Source organism: Eptesicus fuscus, chromosome 2 (assembly GCF_027574615.1).
Source record: "Eptesicus fuscus isolate TK198812 chromosome 2, DD_ASM_mEF_20220401, whole genome shotgun sequence".
In the NCBI taxonomy this organism is placed as follows: domain Eukaryota; kingdom Metazoa; phylum Chordata; class Mammalia; order Chiroptera; family Vespertilionidae; genus Eptesicus; species Eptesicus fuscus.
In genome coordinates, this window is record NC_072474.1 from 95,099,056 (window position 1) to 95,118,003 (window position 18,948).

At 46.2% G+C, this 18,948-nt stretch overlaps 1 protein-coding gene across 1 annotated transcript in view; it reads right to left on the reverse strand.

Moving 5' to 3' along the window:
* NWD2 (NACHT and WD repeat domain containing 2) overlaps positions 1 to 17,089 on the reverse strand; it is a 137,516-nt gene extending 120,427 nt beyond the window's left edge. Inside the window, exon 1 of the mRNA XM_008140206.3 lies at positions 16,939 to 17,089. Within this exon, the coding sequence (XP_008138428.2) occupies positions 16,939 to 17,089 (151 nt within the window). The remainder of the gene's footprint in view (positions 1 to 16,938) is intronic.
* Positions 17,090 to 18,948: the final 1,859 nt, after the last annotated feature.

The window sequence follows — 18,948 nt, forward strand, 5'->3', positions numbered from 1 at the left end:
TGAATGTGACCTAACATGGCAAATGGGACTTTGAATGTGAAGCTAAATTAAGAATCTTGAGATGGGGAGATTATTCTGGATTATGTGGGAGGGCCCACTATAATGACAAGGGTCCTTAGAAGAGGAAGGCAGAAGGGTTAGAGTGAAAGGAGGAAGTGTGACTGAAAGCAGACTCAGAGAAGGGGATATGACATGGAAGCAGAGGTCCTAGAAGGAAATGTGGAAGGTGCTTGTTATCGGCTCTAAAGAGGAAAGACGGGGCCACGAGCCAAGAAATGCAGGCCAACTCTAGAAGCCGGAAAAAGCAAGGAAACAGATTCTCCCCTTGTGTCTCCAGAAAGAATGCAGGACAGTGAAACTGAATCCAGTCTTCTGATCTACAGAACTATAAGATAACAAATCTGTGTTAATACAAGTCACTAATTGTGGTGACTTGTTATAGAAGCAATAGGAAATTAATACAAATGTTTTATGTTTGTTAGATGCTTTCTAACTCTTCAGATGTCAATGTCAGTAGCTGTATGTAAGCTCCCAGGTGTAAATTCCATGTCTCATACTTCTGTGTGTCTATACACAGAGATTGTGCAGAGGAGGGTCAATTTAACCTCAAGTCACCCTATTAGAAGTGTATCACTTTACATCTTAATATACAAAAAGGTCTTACCTTTTCTTAACAAGAATTACTCAGTATTTTCACGACCAAAATATTCCTTCTTTTCCTTTTGCCTCTCTACTTTTATGGAGGGTAGAAAAATTTACAATCAAGTCATGGATAGGCTATACTTGGGCTTGAAATGTGATAGTTTGTTTTGGTCTGGTTTTCATGTTGAAATTTATGTCAATGTAAGCCTCTAATGGCTGGATGATGTATTTTGTGGTTCATTTGACCTTACAAATTCTACAAAAAACACGCTCCAACATATTTTGATAGTATAACTGTTATGGCAGAAAAGTTATGTCCAAAACAGATACTCTGCATTGTATATCTTTGTTATCTCGCAGATATTATTTTGATTCAAAAATAGTATTTAATGCCTAAAATATTAAAAATATACTATATACATTAAAATATAATCAGTATTTTATAGAACTTAAGTGAGAATTTAAATATTTACATGTATACATGGAATCTAACTGCATTAATAAAAAGAGGTTATAGATCCTATATTTATTTTTGCTTCTGATTTTATTTCTTACAGAATAAAGCTTCATTTTTACATCTTTTGAGCCTTTGAAAAATGTCCGGTTATATATTAAGGGCATTTGTTTTTACTTTATTGTATGAGCAGGGAATTTCATAGTGTGCTACAACCTCAACAGCTCTGAATACAGATCAAAGTATCTGTTTGACACATGGACACATCCAGATATAAATACATTTAACCTCCTTGGGCAAAACTCTACAGAACACTGAGTTGACTGGCTGTGTAACAAAATGACCTATTTAGGAAAAAGGTCAGCTGGTTATAAAAAATAAAAATGGTAAACAAAACAAGTCCAGGATGAGGGGGGATAAAGAAACATCATTTTACCTAAAGGGAGAGGGACCACCCAAATCACATGTCCACCACAAGTCAAGCAAGGGACATGTGAGGTTTACGCCAGCTATTTAACCATCAGCAAGCCACTCAAATTCCCCACGACTTCCTATTATACAGGAAGGGCCTGATTTAAAAAAAAAAGTCACTTATCACATCTGAATTCACTCAGGCACTACATTAAGCTGACAGTTATCTGTTAGAATTGAGAGTTGATAGACAGACTGAAGGAGTCTGGGTCTAAAATCTCCCTAGGTTTGAAACAGTTTACTTAGTTCAACCTGAAATGAATGGGAGTGCCCCATTCGAGAATCCCCATCTTTTTTCCCCTTCAATTTCTTAGGGGGTATCAATTTTATTTATTTTTATATTGAATTAATTGGGGGTGACAGTGGTTCACAAAACCAGGTAGCTTTAGAGTGTACAACTCGGTGACACATCATCTGCACACTGCGTCATGTGCCCATCCATCTTAATAGCCATCGCTGTAACTCCAGTGCTCTCTTCAACTGCTATTTTGTTTCAGGGATGCTCAGAAAGTATTCTTCATCTCACCGAGACACACCGGCTGCCTCCCACATGAACCTGTAACCCAGGTACGTGCCCTTGACTGGAAATTGAAACTGGGACCCTTCTGTGCACGGGCCTATATTCTACCACTGAGCCACACCAGCCAGGGCCCTCGTTCCACTTAATGAGAGCTTATTATGTGCCAGGCGCATGATAAACAGTTCACAAGCTCTGTCGCCTTTAAGCCTCCTAGGAATCCTATGAGATATTCAATATAGAGAGAAGCAAATCTAGGATTAGGAAACTTAAGTAACTTGCTTAAGGTCACCGAGTCAGAAAATGGCACCGAGCAAGGTCTCAAACCTACGTTTCCAACTCCAGATTCTGAACCTTCCATCTCTATGACTTACCAGTTCTGATGTGTATCACGTGTTGTATGTGCACACGTGATGGGAGTGCAGCACACAACTCAGGGGAGAGATCCATCCCTCTATCCAGCAGTTCACAGCAACCACCTTACCCAGAGGCCCAGTGATTGATTTTATCACCCTGAAAGCCTCATTTGTAAACCTAATCCCATTCCAATTTCACTACTGAACACTTGGGAAGAGTTTCCAGGTCCTGATGTTTCCCACTAAATTCACTGTACCCTGCTACTCATTCAAATAGTCAACAGTGTACAAGCACACAGTACGATGCAGGTGCAAAGGTGCTTTTCCATCATCATCATGACAAATGTCTGAGCTGAAACAGGTGCTATTTTTCAGACGATGGTGTAGCCACGTTCACGGAGCCAGACTAAAGACCCAGACACAACACTCCTCTCCTTTGAAAGAAATGAAACGAAATGGAACTGCTGGGAGATTCAAAGAAATGGAATGATGTAACACTGCAGCTGGAAGAGGCCCCCGAAGTCTAGTTTTTTCATCCACCTCATTCGACAGGCGAGGAAAGAGAGTCCCGGAGAGAACGCCCAAGGTCACAGAGCTACTGCCTCAACCAGATGGGGAAGCCAAGTGGGTTCCGTCCACCTCACGGCCCTGCACCACCTCATGATGTCGGAGGGCACCACGTCTGGCTGATATTAGAGAACGAGGAGAAAGCTCTCTGGTGAAAACGCTCCAATCTCTCCAACGTGACGGTTAGTTACGCAAGCCTGACTGCATGATTGAAACGGAACACAAAATGAAACCTGCCACAGAAATGTTACAGAGTGACAGACTTCCGAACCCGTCCCCAGAGTCATCACGCAGCTAGACCATAACACTAGCAGTATCTGATTTCTCGGTGTGTGTTTTTGTGTGAGAAACACAGGGAAATTTAAAACCGCACTGCTGTTTGTGTAGTTTCATGGCGGAAATCTCTTCTGACCTCATCCCTCAGGCCCTGCTGTCCCGGGAGGAACACATCCTCCTCTCCCGCTTCCCCTCCCCTGGTGGCTGCAGCAGAGAGTGGGGAGGGTGCTCTGGGACACGGGTTACTGGGAGCCCCTCTGGAGGGAGGGGGCCCCACGCTGAGCATCAGGGGGCGGAGGAGGGCCGCGAGCCTGCCATCCTGGATGTGCCTTCTAGGGTTATCTGATGGAAAGGAAATTAAGGGCTTAGCCACATGTTTGCTGGCTTATTTTTTCTGAGATTTCAAAAAGTATCTGAAACTCATTTTTGGGTTCAGTACTTAAGGTATATCATCTTTTCTTTTTGTTTTTACTCACCCCCCACCCCACCCCCCAGAAAATTACAGTCTACCTCAGAGAGGAAAAAAGAGGTTTCACTTTTGCTGATATCATGAGTAGGATCAAAGCAGACCCATGCTCTGGGGCGGCTCCAGTGGGTGTGTAAGCAGGGAAGGGGACCCCAACTTTTTAACTATCTGCGGACCTCAAAGTGTGTATGTACCTTTCCTCTCTGCCAGCATCTGCACGTGCCAGGGGGTGGCAGTGCCAGGGCACCCAGGATACACACCATCGGAACCCTGGATTCGGCGCTGCCCGGTGTTTACCAAATGTGTGCCCTGGGCCAGGTTCTCGAACCCGAGGCTCGATCTTCCCTTCTGTCACAATAAAAACAAAACAAAGAACCCCTATCGGGTATCTTACGGAATTCTGAGGATTAAATTCTGTAGTTACAGTCATTCGTATGGAAAATACTACAATAATTAATAAGCAATAATACAAAAATAAACTCTTGTGTTTTGTGTACTCACAACTACAAACCTACTTTTGCCCCACCCTGTAGAAACAAAGCATTATTTTTTTTTCTTAAAACTCGTCACAATACATGAGTGTAAAGGTGACTCTGAAGGCATTATTAAGTTATGTTACAGTACTGTACAATACAGTAACTAACATTCAGTACGTCCACAAACCAGGGGCTCAAGACATACTTGGTGAATTTAAAGCTGTCTTACGAGAAAGAAAAGTGACCCTCGCAGGGGAGATCAATTGGTTAGCATGTCGTCCTGGTAAGCCAAGGCTGCGGGTTTGAATTCCCATCAGGAATATAAGAATCAACAAATGAATGAATAAGTAAGTGGAGCCCAACCGGTTTGGCTCAGTGAATAGAGCGTCGACCTGTGGACTGAAGGGTCCCAGGTTCGATTCCGGTCAAGGGCATGTACTTTGGTTGCGGGCCCATCCCCAGTAGGGGGTGTGCAGGAGGCAGCTGGTCGATGTTTCTCTCTCATCAATGTTTCTGGCTCTCTATCCCTTTCCCTTCTTCTCTGTAAAAAACCAATAAAATATATTTTAAAAAAATACATAAGTGAAACAACAAATCTATGTTCTCTCTCTCCCTTCCTCCCTCTCTCTAAAAATCAATCAATAAATTTTTTTTAAAAAAATGAGAAACAAAAGTGAACAGGGGGAACTGGGGTGGGGGCAGCCTTCCTCCGGACCTGGCCTTCCCAGGTGCTCCTGCCAGGACCAACTCTAGTTCACAAAACCCATCCCCCAGGGTCCTGCCCCTGCCACCTCCCAATCCCACCACCAGTCAATGTACCCAACTCCTTTAACCCCAGGCGGGTAGGGCCTCACCCACATGCCAAGGGAACCCCAAGGGGGTGGAGGGATGGTTGAAGAGACCCAGCCCCTGAGGCCGGTGCTCCCAATAGACCATTTTCCATGAATAAACCTCCCCTTTTACAAGTAGCACCACCCTCCAAAGTTAAGAATCAAACACTTCCTGTTTCCCAGCTCCTAGGTTCCAGGGCCTTCTCTCTCATTCCATTCCTCTCTCAGATCTGCAGGGTAGAATCAGCCAACAAATGATTAACCCTTTCTAGACTCGTTATCAACCATCTATCTCTGGAGACCCGTCTCCTCCCTTCTGTTCACATCTTTCCGCCCTTCACCCCCAACACGAACATCTATAGGAACACCTATATTGTTCCCTCAAATTGAGAATTCCAGTTCAGCAGTGATTTCATTAAATTGTGAAATTCCTTTTTTATGAATGCTCCATCCCCATGACTTCACAGATAAATACCTCCAAACACTAACTTTCTCATTTTTCTTACAAATTCTCCCCCAGTGTTGTTGCAATTCCTTTTCTATAAGTTGACTTGAGCTTCTGAATAGAGACCTTTGGCTTAAAGGGGAACTTTTTCTTTTCATGTTTTCTTTTCAGTGTTCTCAGCAGCTTCTTCTTTTCTTGAACATTTGATCTCTTTGGTTAACTTGACCATTTTTTATCCAACAGTGACCTCAGTAGTTTGTGAAACTCTATTTTAATTAGAGAATTTTCTAAAATATTGTCAACTGGGTGTGATCTGCTGGAGCTCCTCTTTGCTTAGCAGCTAACTAGTATGCAGGTTCTGCCACACCCAAGTAGATTCTCAGTCTATGCGATAGTTTCAACTCATTTTCCTCCTTTAGAAAATGATGATTCTACCAGTTCTGTTATTTGGGCAAGAAAACTTCTCATCTGCTATTTCTCGGGCAAAATTTCCCTTCTCTCTGGCTTGTCCTCTCTGTCTTGGCCAAACAACACATAACTCATGCCTCCTTGCTCTCTGTTGCTGACATTGCCCCATTCACCCCCTCCCTGCACTGTTCCCAGCAGCAAATGCTTTGTCTGCATAAACTAGTTCTCACCAGCAGACATCCCAAATCAATCCTTCCTCTCTTCCCCCCTCCCCGTCTCTCCCCCCTCCCCTCCCCCTCCCCCTCCTCCTGTCTCAGTCTCTTTGTCTCTCAAGCCTGGATGTGACTCCCAAGCATTTGTGGCTGCAAAACATTTTAATCAGCCACTACTGATCAAGGAATGAGCCTTCCGGGATAAGATACTATTCCCTCTCTCTCTGGAACACCTCATCTTCTACTAGAATAATACAATCCTTCTGATCTCTCAAGTATTGTTCTGAATTCCTTATTTTTAAAAATATATTTTTCTTGATTTCAGAGAGGGCGGGAGAGGGAGAGATAAAAACATCAATGATGGGAGAGAATCATTGATCAGCTGTCTCCTACTGGGGATCGAGCCCGCAACCCCAGTATGTGCCATAACTGGGAATTGAATCGTGATCTCCTGGTTCACAGGTTGACGCTCAACCACTGAGCCACACCAGCCAGACCTTATTACCTTATTTTTATTAAATAACCCTTCCTGCTGCCCAGCCCCTGCATCTATTCTCTGATACCTGAAGCCACACTTCATGTGGTAGTGCCGGCTGTTCCCAGTCCCTGGTCCCAAAAGTGACCTCAGTCGAAAATCTCATGACTTCTATCCCAAGCCTCTGAGACTCAGGGACAAATTACTTAGGCAGCAGTTCTGACCCTGGCCTTAGGTTCTAGTCCTGACCACAGCTTTGTATCTTGTCTCAGTTCCACCTTATGACTAGGGGCTGGGATTCTGCCTTGATTTTACCAGATGCTTCCCGTTTTCTGCCTCCATCCCCATATTCTCCATCTCAGGATGGGGATCTTGTGCCCACACCCTCATTTTACCTTCATACTTTGCACCCGCCCAAACTCCTCCAATTATTAGCTGAGCAAATTCCCAAGTTATTCTTCTGATACTCAAGGAAACTATATTTCAGCATATGCTTTTCTCATTTGCTGAGTAATCTTTGATATCAGATGCTCTCTCTTCAAAAACAGTGTTCCTCTCTTGGATCTGGACTGGTTCTCATCACCCACCTCTGGACCAGCTCCCCACCATCTACTAGAGTAGACAGGTCTATTTCCAGATTTGGTACATCTTGGTCTTAGGCCTTTTGACTAAATTCGACCAGCTCATGCCTGACTGGGAGTCAGGCTGGACAGTTTGATTCCAATTATTCTAACTGGCCTTTGCACGTAAGCGCCCCTCTCACAACCACAGTGCTTGTATTTTTAGTAGTTGTGGATGGATGAGTCTAAAGACCTAAGACAGCAGCATGTATCTCTTACTTCCTTTATTAACTCTCCACACCAACCAGTTAGGAGTTTAGTTATATACAGTGGGTATCTAAAAAATATTGCAGCGGATGCTTAGAATAAAAGCTGCAGGAAATATATTCAGTGGCAAGAATCTCTGTGAATGACATGACACATAATGGATCGGATTAAGCATTATGAAAGATACCCTTTCAATTCTGTGGTTTCATTTCTGAGTTAGATTCCGTAATCACTCTTGGAATAAGACACCTGACATCCGGGCTTTGCTCACTGCTTTGAGTGTACCCATGTCAAAGTCTTTGATATATTTTGGATTGAAAATGAGATTTCAAGGAAATATTTCATTAGAAGTGGGTATTATTCTGTTTGAACTGCATCCAAAGCTGCTGTATTTTATCCTTTTATTAACTTTCTATCACACAACATCTTTTTCTAATTATACATCAGCCAACATACTTTAATTTGCCAAATGAATCTTGTTTGATTTCAACCAAAAATATGCTGAAAACTAAAGCTTGAAGAAACAATACAAAGGTGTCTATCTTTAAGGAAGTAAACACCTTTCTTCTCGATTGATGCTACCTAACTCAGCACCTACTGTATACTTTTGAGACACCCACTACAAGTTTTACATTTATTTAAATCCTATGACCATTAAGAGCAAAACCTAAAGGAATTTTTGAGCTGAAAAGAACTTCCCAATTACTTTGTAGATAAATCCCTGTTACTCGGTAGGACCTGCATCGTTTCCCATTTTAAAAGGTGTTTGTGAGTTTGCACTTGATGTTTTTAGTTGTCTAATGCTGCATATCACTCTACCCCAAAACTCAGTGGTTTAGAACAACGCATTATTTGTAGAGAGATGAAGTGACTTTCCCCAAGGCTGCGCTGAGCACTTCCCCTATAAAAGTATTCCGATGCTGATACTTAGTGCAGGTCTTGCTTTTATATATAAGGTAGGTCATACCTTATAGTTCACTGTATTTTCTTCTTTGTGTTAACACATTGCGGACCAGTAGTTTTATTGCTAGCTTTACCCAGTGGCCAGATAAGTTTCTATTGAATGAGTACAAAAAAAACCCATTTTATATAAATGTTAAAGGCACGCTTTAAAGTTAAATACCCATTGCATTTTGGAGTTATTACATGTTCTTACAAGCTAATATCTTTTTAAAGTATGATACGTTGTAAAACACTGTGCAATATGAAGTGGAACTAAACAAAGCTGGCAAATTCTCGTGATCCGTCCGCAACGTGTTAAGATGCTGGGCTGTGATATAATTGGGGTTATGTCAAACTGGACATCTAAATAAAGGATCCTAAGTACTCAAAGGAGTCCACGGTGCACAAATGTTAAAACTCTCAAGCTATCCATGCCGGGAGAAGCCTTCCTTCCTCTAGCATCAGACTCCTGTGCTCCCCTTTACCTCCTCACCTGCCATTTCGGGTCTGGGGTGGGGGGCATAGGGGGTGACTGACTTGATTGGAAAATGTTGGAAGAATGAACCCACAAGCTCAACTCGCCTGTTCTCTCGTTCCTCTGGGGACTGTCCTGTCCACAGAGCGGGTGGGTGAGCTCTCCCCTCCAGGCTCCACGCTTCAGGGGCAGACGGTCTGGAGGCCCCCCCACCCCCGCCCTACCCCGCCCTACCCCGCCTGCGCCCGTGTGTGGGTGGAAGAATGTCTAATTCTGGTGTTTAGTATGAGGAAGCACCAAGGCATGCTCCATTGTTATCTCTGTCAGTGAAAACGGGATATTCTGATCTCCTATCTGCAAACTCCCTGACCCTTTTTCCCAGTTTAGAACTTGGGCGGTTGTGGAAGGGTGCCATTTACGAAGTCAGGGTCCGCCCTCGACAGCTTACCTTATCCCCGACGACTGTGAGGATTAACACTGGGTTAGCACTGTGCCGGGCTACTGGTTGACTCACGTGCCACGCATTATACCATTTAATTTAGTTATGACAGAGGTCAAGAAACTACACACCATAACTGGGGTTCCCGGCTTTCGAAGTGGGCCGCCGCTCATCCCTGCTCTTCCCTGAGCACACGTGCCTCCCCTCACCCCCAGAGGTGGGCTGCTTCTCCTCCGGTGGATCTAGGCTCGCCTTAGGCCCTGCACAGAGATTGCAGCGACAGTGACATTGCGGACCTCCAAGCCCGGGCCTGCAGCAGCTGCCATTTCCCGTTTCTGGGGAGCCAATCCCCATATAATGAACCCTGGGCTAGAATCCTGAACGATGAGAGAAAAACTGGAGAGAGCGACCCCACCCGGAGGAGCACCAAGGAGGGGTGAGACCTCCTTCCACTACCAGCGCCCCCCAGACACGTAGCTGGACACAGCCGAGTGAGTGACTACCAGGGCCCGTGGAACGGAATCTCTCCCTTCTTCTGCAGGCCAAGCCCGGCCCCAATTCCCAGGCACTCGATTATGAGGAGTGACACATCTTTAAGTCACTAAGCCAGCAAAAGACCATTGAAACAGAAATACAATTCAAACCTGCAGACATCCGCCCTTTAAAATGGCAAATGGTGTCACTGCCGCGGTGTGACAAGAATGTCAAAAGATCTGTCGATGATTTATTAAACCATAGGGTCGCGATCCATTTGTATATAGCATGCCTATATGGTCCTAGTCATGCTTTCTTTTAAATGTCGTTCTAAATGAGCACCTTCAAAGACAAATGATAATATCACCTCAAAACATTGCTCCGTTCTTATCCAATGGGGTAAAAGCTCTTTTTGTTGAATAAGCTCTCTCTTCTGCCTGCAGAGACGTCATCCATCCTTGCTTTGCCTCACATTTGATTATGGTGTGGGAGTTTCTACACCCTGGCTCTCTCTTCATTCCTCCAAGGAGCCCGCCCAACCCCTCTAACTCCTTGGTGTCTCTTTAACGCTCTGCTCATATTTTAGCACAGAGCTCATCACATATGTTACCTTATATATGTCAACCCCATGAGAGCAGAGCCCTGCCTGTTTTCTAAGCACCAGAACAGCACTCCACATGGAGTAGGTGCTTCGTGCATCTTTCCTGGTTGAACAAGTGAGTGAGTGAATACCCCTGCTTCCCCCCCGCCTCCCCCCGCCCCCGCCGGCTAGATACTATGTCTTGGTTTTGAGTATCCATTACCACTTCCATCCATCCTCTCCTTGTGATATAGAGGCCGGACGCCTGAAGTTCCCAGGCTTACTTTTTATCAGGGTCCCAATGCAATTCTGGTTCTGCCAGAGGGATGTGGCTGCATGAGATCTGGAGGCAAAGCAGGCGCGGAAACTCCTTGGCCTCCAGCTGTAGGCGGAGTAGTTGGTTCTAGCAGATGCGCAGGTTTGTAGAAGCTGGCCAGTTACCCAGCATCAGCTGAGATACCAGCTGTGGCTTCTGCAGTTCCCTGCCCTCTGGGTGATGGCTTTGGCAATCCACCTAAGTGCCTCGTGATGCCCCTTCATTCCTCAGACCCTTACGATGATTTTTCAGAGCACCTACTTCCCTGATTTAACTGGAGCGATTCCTGTTTTCCTATTGAGTTCTAACTGACAGCCTCTATAGACGGCATTCCTGGAGGGCCGGGAATGCCTTATTCATCTTTGCAAACTCACACCTGCACAGTGTCTGCATCACAATAGAAACTAATAATAAAAAAGATAAAAAGAACAATAGTAAGTGCTTATGTAATGTTTGCTATGTGCCCAATACTGTTCTATATCTATTAGCTTATTTAATCTAGTCAATACCCCTGCAAGGCAGGGTGCTATTACTATCATCTTTTATACATTAGGAAACTGAGAACAGAAGAGTTAGGCAACTTGCTCAAGAAATCACAGTTTTAAACGGTGGATTAAGAGTCAAACCCAGTCTGGCTCTCAAGTCTGTATTTGCAGCTAATATTCTCATCCTGCCTGAAAAATGGTTGCTGAAGGATTTGAAAATACAGCCTCTATAATTTTAGAACTCATTTATTATATATATATATATATATATATATATATATATATATATCCTATTTGCATTCATTGTTCAGGATATTCTTTCTCCCTCAAGAATCTTACCTTTTAAAGATGTTTCTGGGGCATGAAACATTTTTTTTTTGCTGTGCTCAACTGCATTTTTTTTCTGATTACTTATAAAAATGAAAGAACAAAACAAAATAGGGATACTTGGAAATAATGTTGTAGAAAAAGTAAGAAGAACCATGGTGAAGCCTGGCCAGTGTGGCTCAATGGTTGAGCATAGACCCATGAACCAGGAGGTCATGATTCGATTCCCGGTCAGGGCACATGCCCAGGTCGCCGGCCCGATCCCCAGCAGGAGGCAGTCCAATGACGATTCTCTCATCCTTGATGTTTCTATCTCTCTCTCTCTCCCCCCTTCCTCTCTGAAATCAGTAATAATATATATATTTTTGAAAAGAACCATGGTGAAAAACACTCATAGGTTTCATATGCGTTTTTTTGAGCACATCTTTCTGCCTCTTGCCTGGGAGCATTTGTTAGAGCAAATGGCCACTGGTTGCAGCCACGGTAGGGAAAACATTTCTCTCTTCACCGTGTCTTCTGCAGAAATGGAGAACAAGCTTTACCACTGGGACTCCAAAGACATGGGGTAGATTTTCCAGGAAGATGCAAAGATATGTGTAATAAAAAATGTACTTGGGAACTGACTGAGCATCTGATCACTGTTATTGTGGACAACGTCCACAACCCTCAAAGATGCATAAATCTGCATAGGGGAATGCACAGACACAGGTGTTAGAGCCTTCTCCTCCACTCCAGATGTCTGTTGACACACCGAGGGAGATCCATGAGTGCAGTGGGCCCTGGGCAGCCATCCCTTACTCTTCAGGGGACAAGGGTCTTACTCTGATGGATGCACTTGGAAGGAAAATCTGAGCACAAGGAGCCCAGCCCTTTTGTTCTCTCTTGTAAGTTAACCTGTCATTCTGTTCTGCTCCTCCATGTCTTAAATGTTAAAGGGGTCAACTCTGCCCACTGGTGGGGTGGGGGTCGGGTGTGTGCCCTGCCCATTGCTAATACTGACTGGGAGGCTAAGTTTGTGCAATTCTGGAAACCCACTTGTCTAGGTAAAAGCCACATCCCCTGATAAAGGTCCACAGTCCTTACTTGTGATTCCAAAATTCCCAAAGTGTTGAGAACAAAAAATTTCCCCCAATTCATCTGGCAGCCAAAGCTGAAGTGACCTGAGTCCTTGGTAACAAAACTGGCCTTAACTGACATAAGCTACGTAGGCTTTCTTATGCCACTTAGAGCTTTGTGTCCCACACAACAGCCAGTAATTCCACGTGTCTAGGAAAATGTACATAGATTACAATGAAATAATACTAAAAATTCAGATTCTTCATCATACTAACCACATTTCAAAACTTCAAAAGCCTTTTGTAACTAGTACTACCATATAGGACAACACAGATGAAGGCCGTTCCAACACTGGAGAAAATTCTCTTGTACAGCACTTAGAGGGGGTAGTTTCCTTAGAGACCTTTTATACTTGACTACGGGGTTGCACTCCAGACCCCGTATAATAAGCAGTGTACGCACCATTACCCCCGGTCTCAAATATTTGGAATTCCAAAATCACATCTGGCCCAAAAGGATCACAGATAGAACGTGCGGCTTTGCATCTGTTTTTAATCAGTAATAAAGGCAATATTTTGGTTTTCCTTCTGATTTAGACTTTACCAGCTACGGACTGAATGTTCGCATGGCCCAAAGTCATATATTGAAGCCCTAACCCCAAATGCCTTGATATTTTGGGGTGAGGCCTTTGGGAGGTAATTAGGTTTAGGTGAGGTCATGAGGGTGGGGCACCCATTAAGGGATTAGTATCCTCCGAAGAAAAGGAAAAAGAAGACCTGAACTCCTTCTTTTTCTCTGCCACCTGAGGACACAATGAGAAGATGACCAGCTAAAAACCAGGAAGGGGGCCCTTATCAGGAACGGAATCTGCCAGCACCTTAATCTTGGGCTTAAGCTGAGAAATAAATGTCTATTGTTGAATCCTCTCAGTCTATGGTACTTGGTTATAGCAGCCTGAGCTAAAACATTACCTTATTCTAAATTGGTTAAAAATTGAGGCAGGGAAGAGGAATATTGTTTATCAGGCCCCCTTGAATTCCAATAATAGGAAGAGAATTGTGTAGGCTCCTCTCCTCTGCATGTTCATGGACAATTCAAGCTACTCACAGTGGAAGATCCATGAACTGGGACAACGCTATTGCGTCTCCCACACTGGTTCTTCCTTCACTGGTAGGGATTGGTCTGATGCAGATAACCCTTTAGACAGAACCACGTCCACTAGTGCTCAGAACACTCTGAAATGTTCTTGAAGGCTGGGTCAGGACAGACAAAGTTCCCTTCCTACTATTTAGTTTCTCTTGGATGTCAGACTTTAAGAGTAAGGACAGTGCCCTAACTGGTTTGGCTCAGTGAATAGAGCATTGGCCTTCGGACTGAAAGGTCCCAGGTTCGATTCTGGTCAAGGGCATGTACCTTGGTTTCGGGCACATCCCCAGTAGGAGGTGTGCAGGAGGCAGCTGATCGATGTTTCTCTCTCATTGATGTTTCTAACTCTCTATCCCTCTCCCTTCCTCTCTGTAAAAAAAATCAATAACATATATTAAAAAAAAAGAGTAAGGACAACACTCATCCACAATATTTAGCTTATATTCTTGTCCATATGGAGGTGCACTATCTCATAGAAATCTAGCATAAACCGAGCCTTGGGCCAAATAGTGCCAAGAGAGATGTTTTGAGTCCCCTGTAGGCTCTACCTTGTTTCATTCTGCTGTATGATTTCAGGCAAGTAGCTTAACCTGGTGTAGCCTCAGTTTTCTCATCTGTAAAATAGGGACAACACTCTGGGTTTGAGGATGGAAATCAAAACTAAAATACTGAATGAGCCAATATATGGGAAAGTAAGTTTTCCATTCTAAAAATATGTGTTATCTTTATTACTGATGGGAAATTCCGCACAGCCTTGTGAAGCAATACCCATTAAAACAATCATCTAAGTGAGAGAGACCCTGGCAGGATTCTTAAAAGTATTGCTATGAGTTCAACAAAAAGCAGCTTTTATTTAGAGCATAAATTGGATTTCCACTTGTAAAGGAGCGCATGAGGTAGTGTTCTTTGTCTTAATTTGACAGTGGAAAGGTTCTTGAGTATTGGCCAAGAATCTAATATTGGATTGTACCAAAACACACCACTTGCTTCCTGAATTGTATCCATAAAGGTCTCACAGTAAAATGCTGCCTCTGAGAGAGCATTTACCACGAGTGCAAGTCTTCACATTCAGGTTGTAAAAAATACCCATCTGTCTTCTCTATTCAACATGCCTTCGCCTCTCCCTGCGGATACAAGTTGAGGTCCTGCCCCTGTTGAAACTCCTCAGGTAAGCTTTACATTTCTGATCTTTTTAAAAAACAATATATTTTTATTGATTGTAGAGAAGAAGGGAGAGGGAGAGAAACATCAATGATGAGAGAGAGTCATTGATTGGCTGCCTCCTGCATGCCCCTATTGGGGATCAAGTGTGCAACCTGGGCATGTGCCCTTGACCAGCATCGAACCTGAGACCCTGCAGTCCGCAAGCCAACACTCTGTCCACTGAGCCAAACCAGCTAGGGTCACATTGTTGATCTTCTTAAGATCAATGTGCAAGCTGCTCAGCTCAAACAGTGACCAGGAGGCATGATCAACTCTCTCCTGTTTGCTTTCCTAAGATTAATAGATGCTAAAGCGTTTATTTCAAGAAACTAGAGAATTTGAAGAATTACGTGGACAGGCTTAAGAAAAATGACATTCATCTTGAAAATTAATTAAATATTTAGCTGACTCAATTTAAATTCATTATTGGTTTTTATCCTAGAAGTTACAAATTTAATGAAAAAATTAACTATTGATGATAGTAACAATTTCACTGTGGCTTAGAAACAACGCATTTAAAGAAAAACAGTAATTTAGCTAGTTTTACATCAGCAGATGTAAATACTTTGAGATTTTTTTTTCATGCTCAGGAGCATTGAAAATTTTAAGACTAATCATTTTCTAACACAATTCTCTCAAACACTTTGACAATGTTTTAGCAATACTTTCGAAAACAACAGTGGAAACTTAAGTTGCAGAATTTCTTAATCCTTAATCAGGCTGCCTAGCTCCATGGTTTTCTTTATCCAGATTAAGGTAAAATCCTGGAGACATGTTTGAGGGAAAGGATTCTGAGTGTACTATAGCTTTCTAAAACCTTCCTTGCTTATTAAAGTCTCTGAAAGTGAGTTGTAAACCGATGAAAGGCGAGTCAGTTCCACCCTAAAAAGTACAAGTCCTTCTAAAACTAATTAGAATTAGTTTCTGCTAGTGGTTTTATTTTTTTTTAACATGATGGGTTTTTGTTTTTTTTTAGAAAGTTTTTTCTCTTGGTCCTCTCTGTATGCTTTTAACAAGCAATCAGAGCCTCAGATGGGTTCTCAAATTATTCTCTATCCAATGATGCTTGTCAACTTTCTTTTTTCCTTTTACGTTGTTGTCAGGCCCCAGGCTTGCTATAGAGTGCAGAAAAAGTTCCCTTCGGATCTCGCACGTCTATTCCAGCCTCCTAAAAACTCATCTCCTGGCTGAACATTTACTGTCCTGGAGAAAGGCACATCCTGCAGTTTTATCCAGCTCACGTCAAATGCATCCTACTTTTTCTTAACTTACTGAGAAAGAAAGTTAATATCCAGGATGAGAAGTAAAAAGCTGTGATGAACAAGGGATTCACCGCCCAGCACTCAGCCGCTGTGATTTGTCAAAGTAATAAATCAACAAGTTTGCACTTAGCGCTGACCAGGTACCCAGCCTTAAGCGGGGACACGACTGAAAGGCCAGGTGCTGGACCGGGGACATCAAGCCCAGAGCCCAACCAGAGACGGGCTCAGCCTGAGCGCTCTCCCTGGGAACCAGCTCCTGGCGGATGCTAGGACCCCAGGGCGCGTTTCTTCCCAACCATTGCGCGGCCCTTCAGTTCACAGGGGTCTCCTCGGCTCGGCTCTCCTAGGCAGAAAGGGTGCCAGCGCACCCGCCAAGAGGTGAGTCTTGGGGAACACTCCACCTCGGCCTGAACAATAGCAAAGGAGGGTGCCCTATTCGGGAACCTGCCGCGGAGAGCTACTACTTACACCTGCAACAACCTGGGAGCAGAAACCGCTAAAAGGAAGGGAAAAGGGTGGCGGTGGCAGGTTGGAGCTTCCAGAAACCTCTGCAATACCTGGGACGTTTCTTAGCTCGCCCAGAGGCATAAGGAGGGGGTAAAATGGGTGTCCTAGGGGAAGTCGACAGGCAGAGGGGGACGAGTGAGGTGAGTAGAAGTGATTCCAATGAAATTCCCACGCGCTCAGGGCAGCCGAGGCTTTTAGCTGGAGGAAGGGAGCGCGGGGGACGCACGGCGCGCCCGTTCACCGATCCCGCTGCGCGGACGGACCGAAGGACAGAGGGACAGGCAAATCCGAGCAAGGGACTCACCTTCAGGGTTGGCGCTGATGAAGACCCGGACGCTGCGGCCGGCGGGCACGAGGTGAGAAGGCAGGGCGGTGAGGTTCCCGGAGAACGCCGCCCGCCGGAGCGCAGAGTCGCGGGGGCAGGGCAGCTTGGTGCCCGCACCGGCCGGCCACATCGCCCTGTGGAGGGATAGCCGCCGCCGCCGCCGCCGCCTTCTTCTGCTCCTCGGGTTCCTGCCCGCGATCCGCGGAACAGCGAGGGCGATCCCCGCAGGCAGCGCGGCTCAGAGCCGCTCCGAGCCCGAGGCGCCGCCGGCGAGCTCCCGGGCACACACCGCCGGCCGGCGCGGAGCGGCCATACGGACCTCGGCTCGGGCCTCCGTCGCCGCCGCCGCCTCCTGCCTCTCGGGGAGTCCGCCTCCGCTCGCGGCCGGAGTTCCGTGCGGCCGCCGGTGGGAGCGGGAGGTCAGCGTGCCGGCGGCTACGAGCGCGGCGCCCCTTTGCGCTGGGAAGCGCCCGCGCCCGTCGCCGAGTCCGCGGCCATCTCCCCGCCCGCGCCCGCCGCGGGAGGAGGGGGCTGTCGAGGAGGCGGGACCGAGCGGGCGAGGGTAGCAGAGCAAACTTTATCGAGGAAAGGTGCCCGGAGTTTATCAGGAAGCTGCCTCCCGCGGCTTACACAGCGGCGGGGCTGGGGCCTCGGGCTACCCGGGGGCTTCCTGGGCTTCGCTGGGGGTGATCCCGAGCGCTCGCGGCTGCCTCCTTGGCGGGAGGCAGGAAAGACATTGGCCCGAGATTGACTGCTGCTCTGCCCGGTCTCCTAAAGGTCAAAGAAGCCCTGAGGATTTTTCGGGAATGCACGCGTGCCGGCGTCAGCGCGTCTTTGCCCAAGTGCCGGGAACACGGCCTCAAAGTTACACACACGCACCGAGTCCGGACCCCCCGAGGGGAGGAAGCATCAAATTGCAGAACCGTTTCGGGCGTCTGGGGAGGGAGTGTCACCGCCGCCCTGTCGCTGGTGGCGCAGGTGGTCCTGTCCTCCAGCTCCTCTCGCTCCGAACGCGCAGCGAAGCCGGGGTTTTTATAGGGAAGCTGCGCGACTCACGTGCTCGCCGCCGCGTGGTCGTGGAACCTTTCCAAAAGCGGATCTCTGCGGGGAGCCCTCGGGAGGCCTCTGAGGCTCCAGGGGGGTCCTTCCTGCTCCAACCCGGGCGCACTCCCGGGCCATTCCGCCCTCCCAGGGTTCCCCGGGCCCACAGCCTTGAAAATGCGGTGCGCCCTGCGCCGCCCGGCGCGCGCTCCAGGGAGTGCCGTCCCGCCCAAGGGCCCCCGCAAAATGCAGGTGGTCACGGACTGGGACGGGGTGCGAGAGATCAAGTTGGCGTTGGGCCGATTTTTCAAATTCATGCAAAGCGTGAGTTGGCTCTACCTGACGCTAATCTAAGGTGGACGGCTGGAGGGGTCTGGTCCACGTCCTGGGTGAAGTGAGATGTAAGTGGACCCAGCTGTAAAATTGCCATCTCTGGGCCACACTCCCTTGCACCTATGGAAACACTGCAAATCCCAGGACAGGAAGGAAAACCTGGGGGAAGAGAGGAAGGAATGTTTGGTCCCTTAATTGGAGTTTGTTCTCCAAACCCTTTATTTTGAGCTTTAGGGCAGGAGCTCAACTTGTAGAGAGGAAGAGCAGCTTTTCCAAATGGTTAGGATTGGGGAAGGGGGTGGGTGGGCACTGGGTGAAGGCAGCTGTACATTTCATCCTCCCACCTGGGGCTTCTGCAGGCCTGCATTTCTCCTGGGCCCTGCTGGTGGCAGTGAAGGCCTAGGCACTGCTGTTTATTTTGCTGCCCCTCCCCATCCCCAACACACACTTTCTGGAGTAATCTTTTGGGAAGAATTGGGTCTCTGGGTTTTCAAGGCTGCCTCGCCAGTGCTGAGAACCAGGGGCCAGACAGCAGTTCTTACTTTGTAACACTGTGCTGCAAGCAATGAAGAAGCCTAGTCCTACCCAGGCATTTGTTCAACTGATTCCATTTAG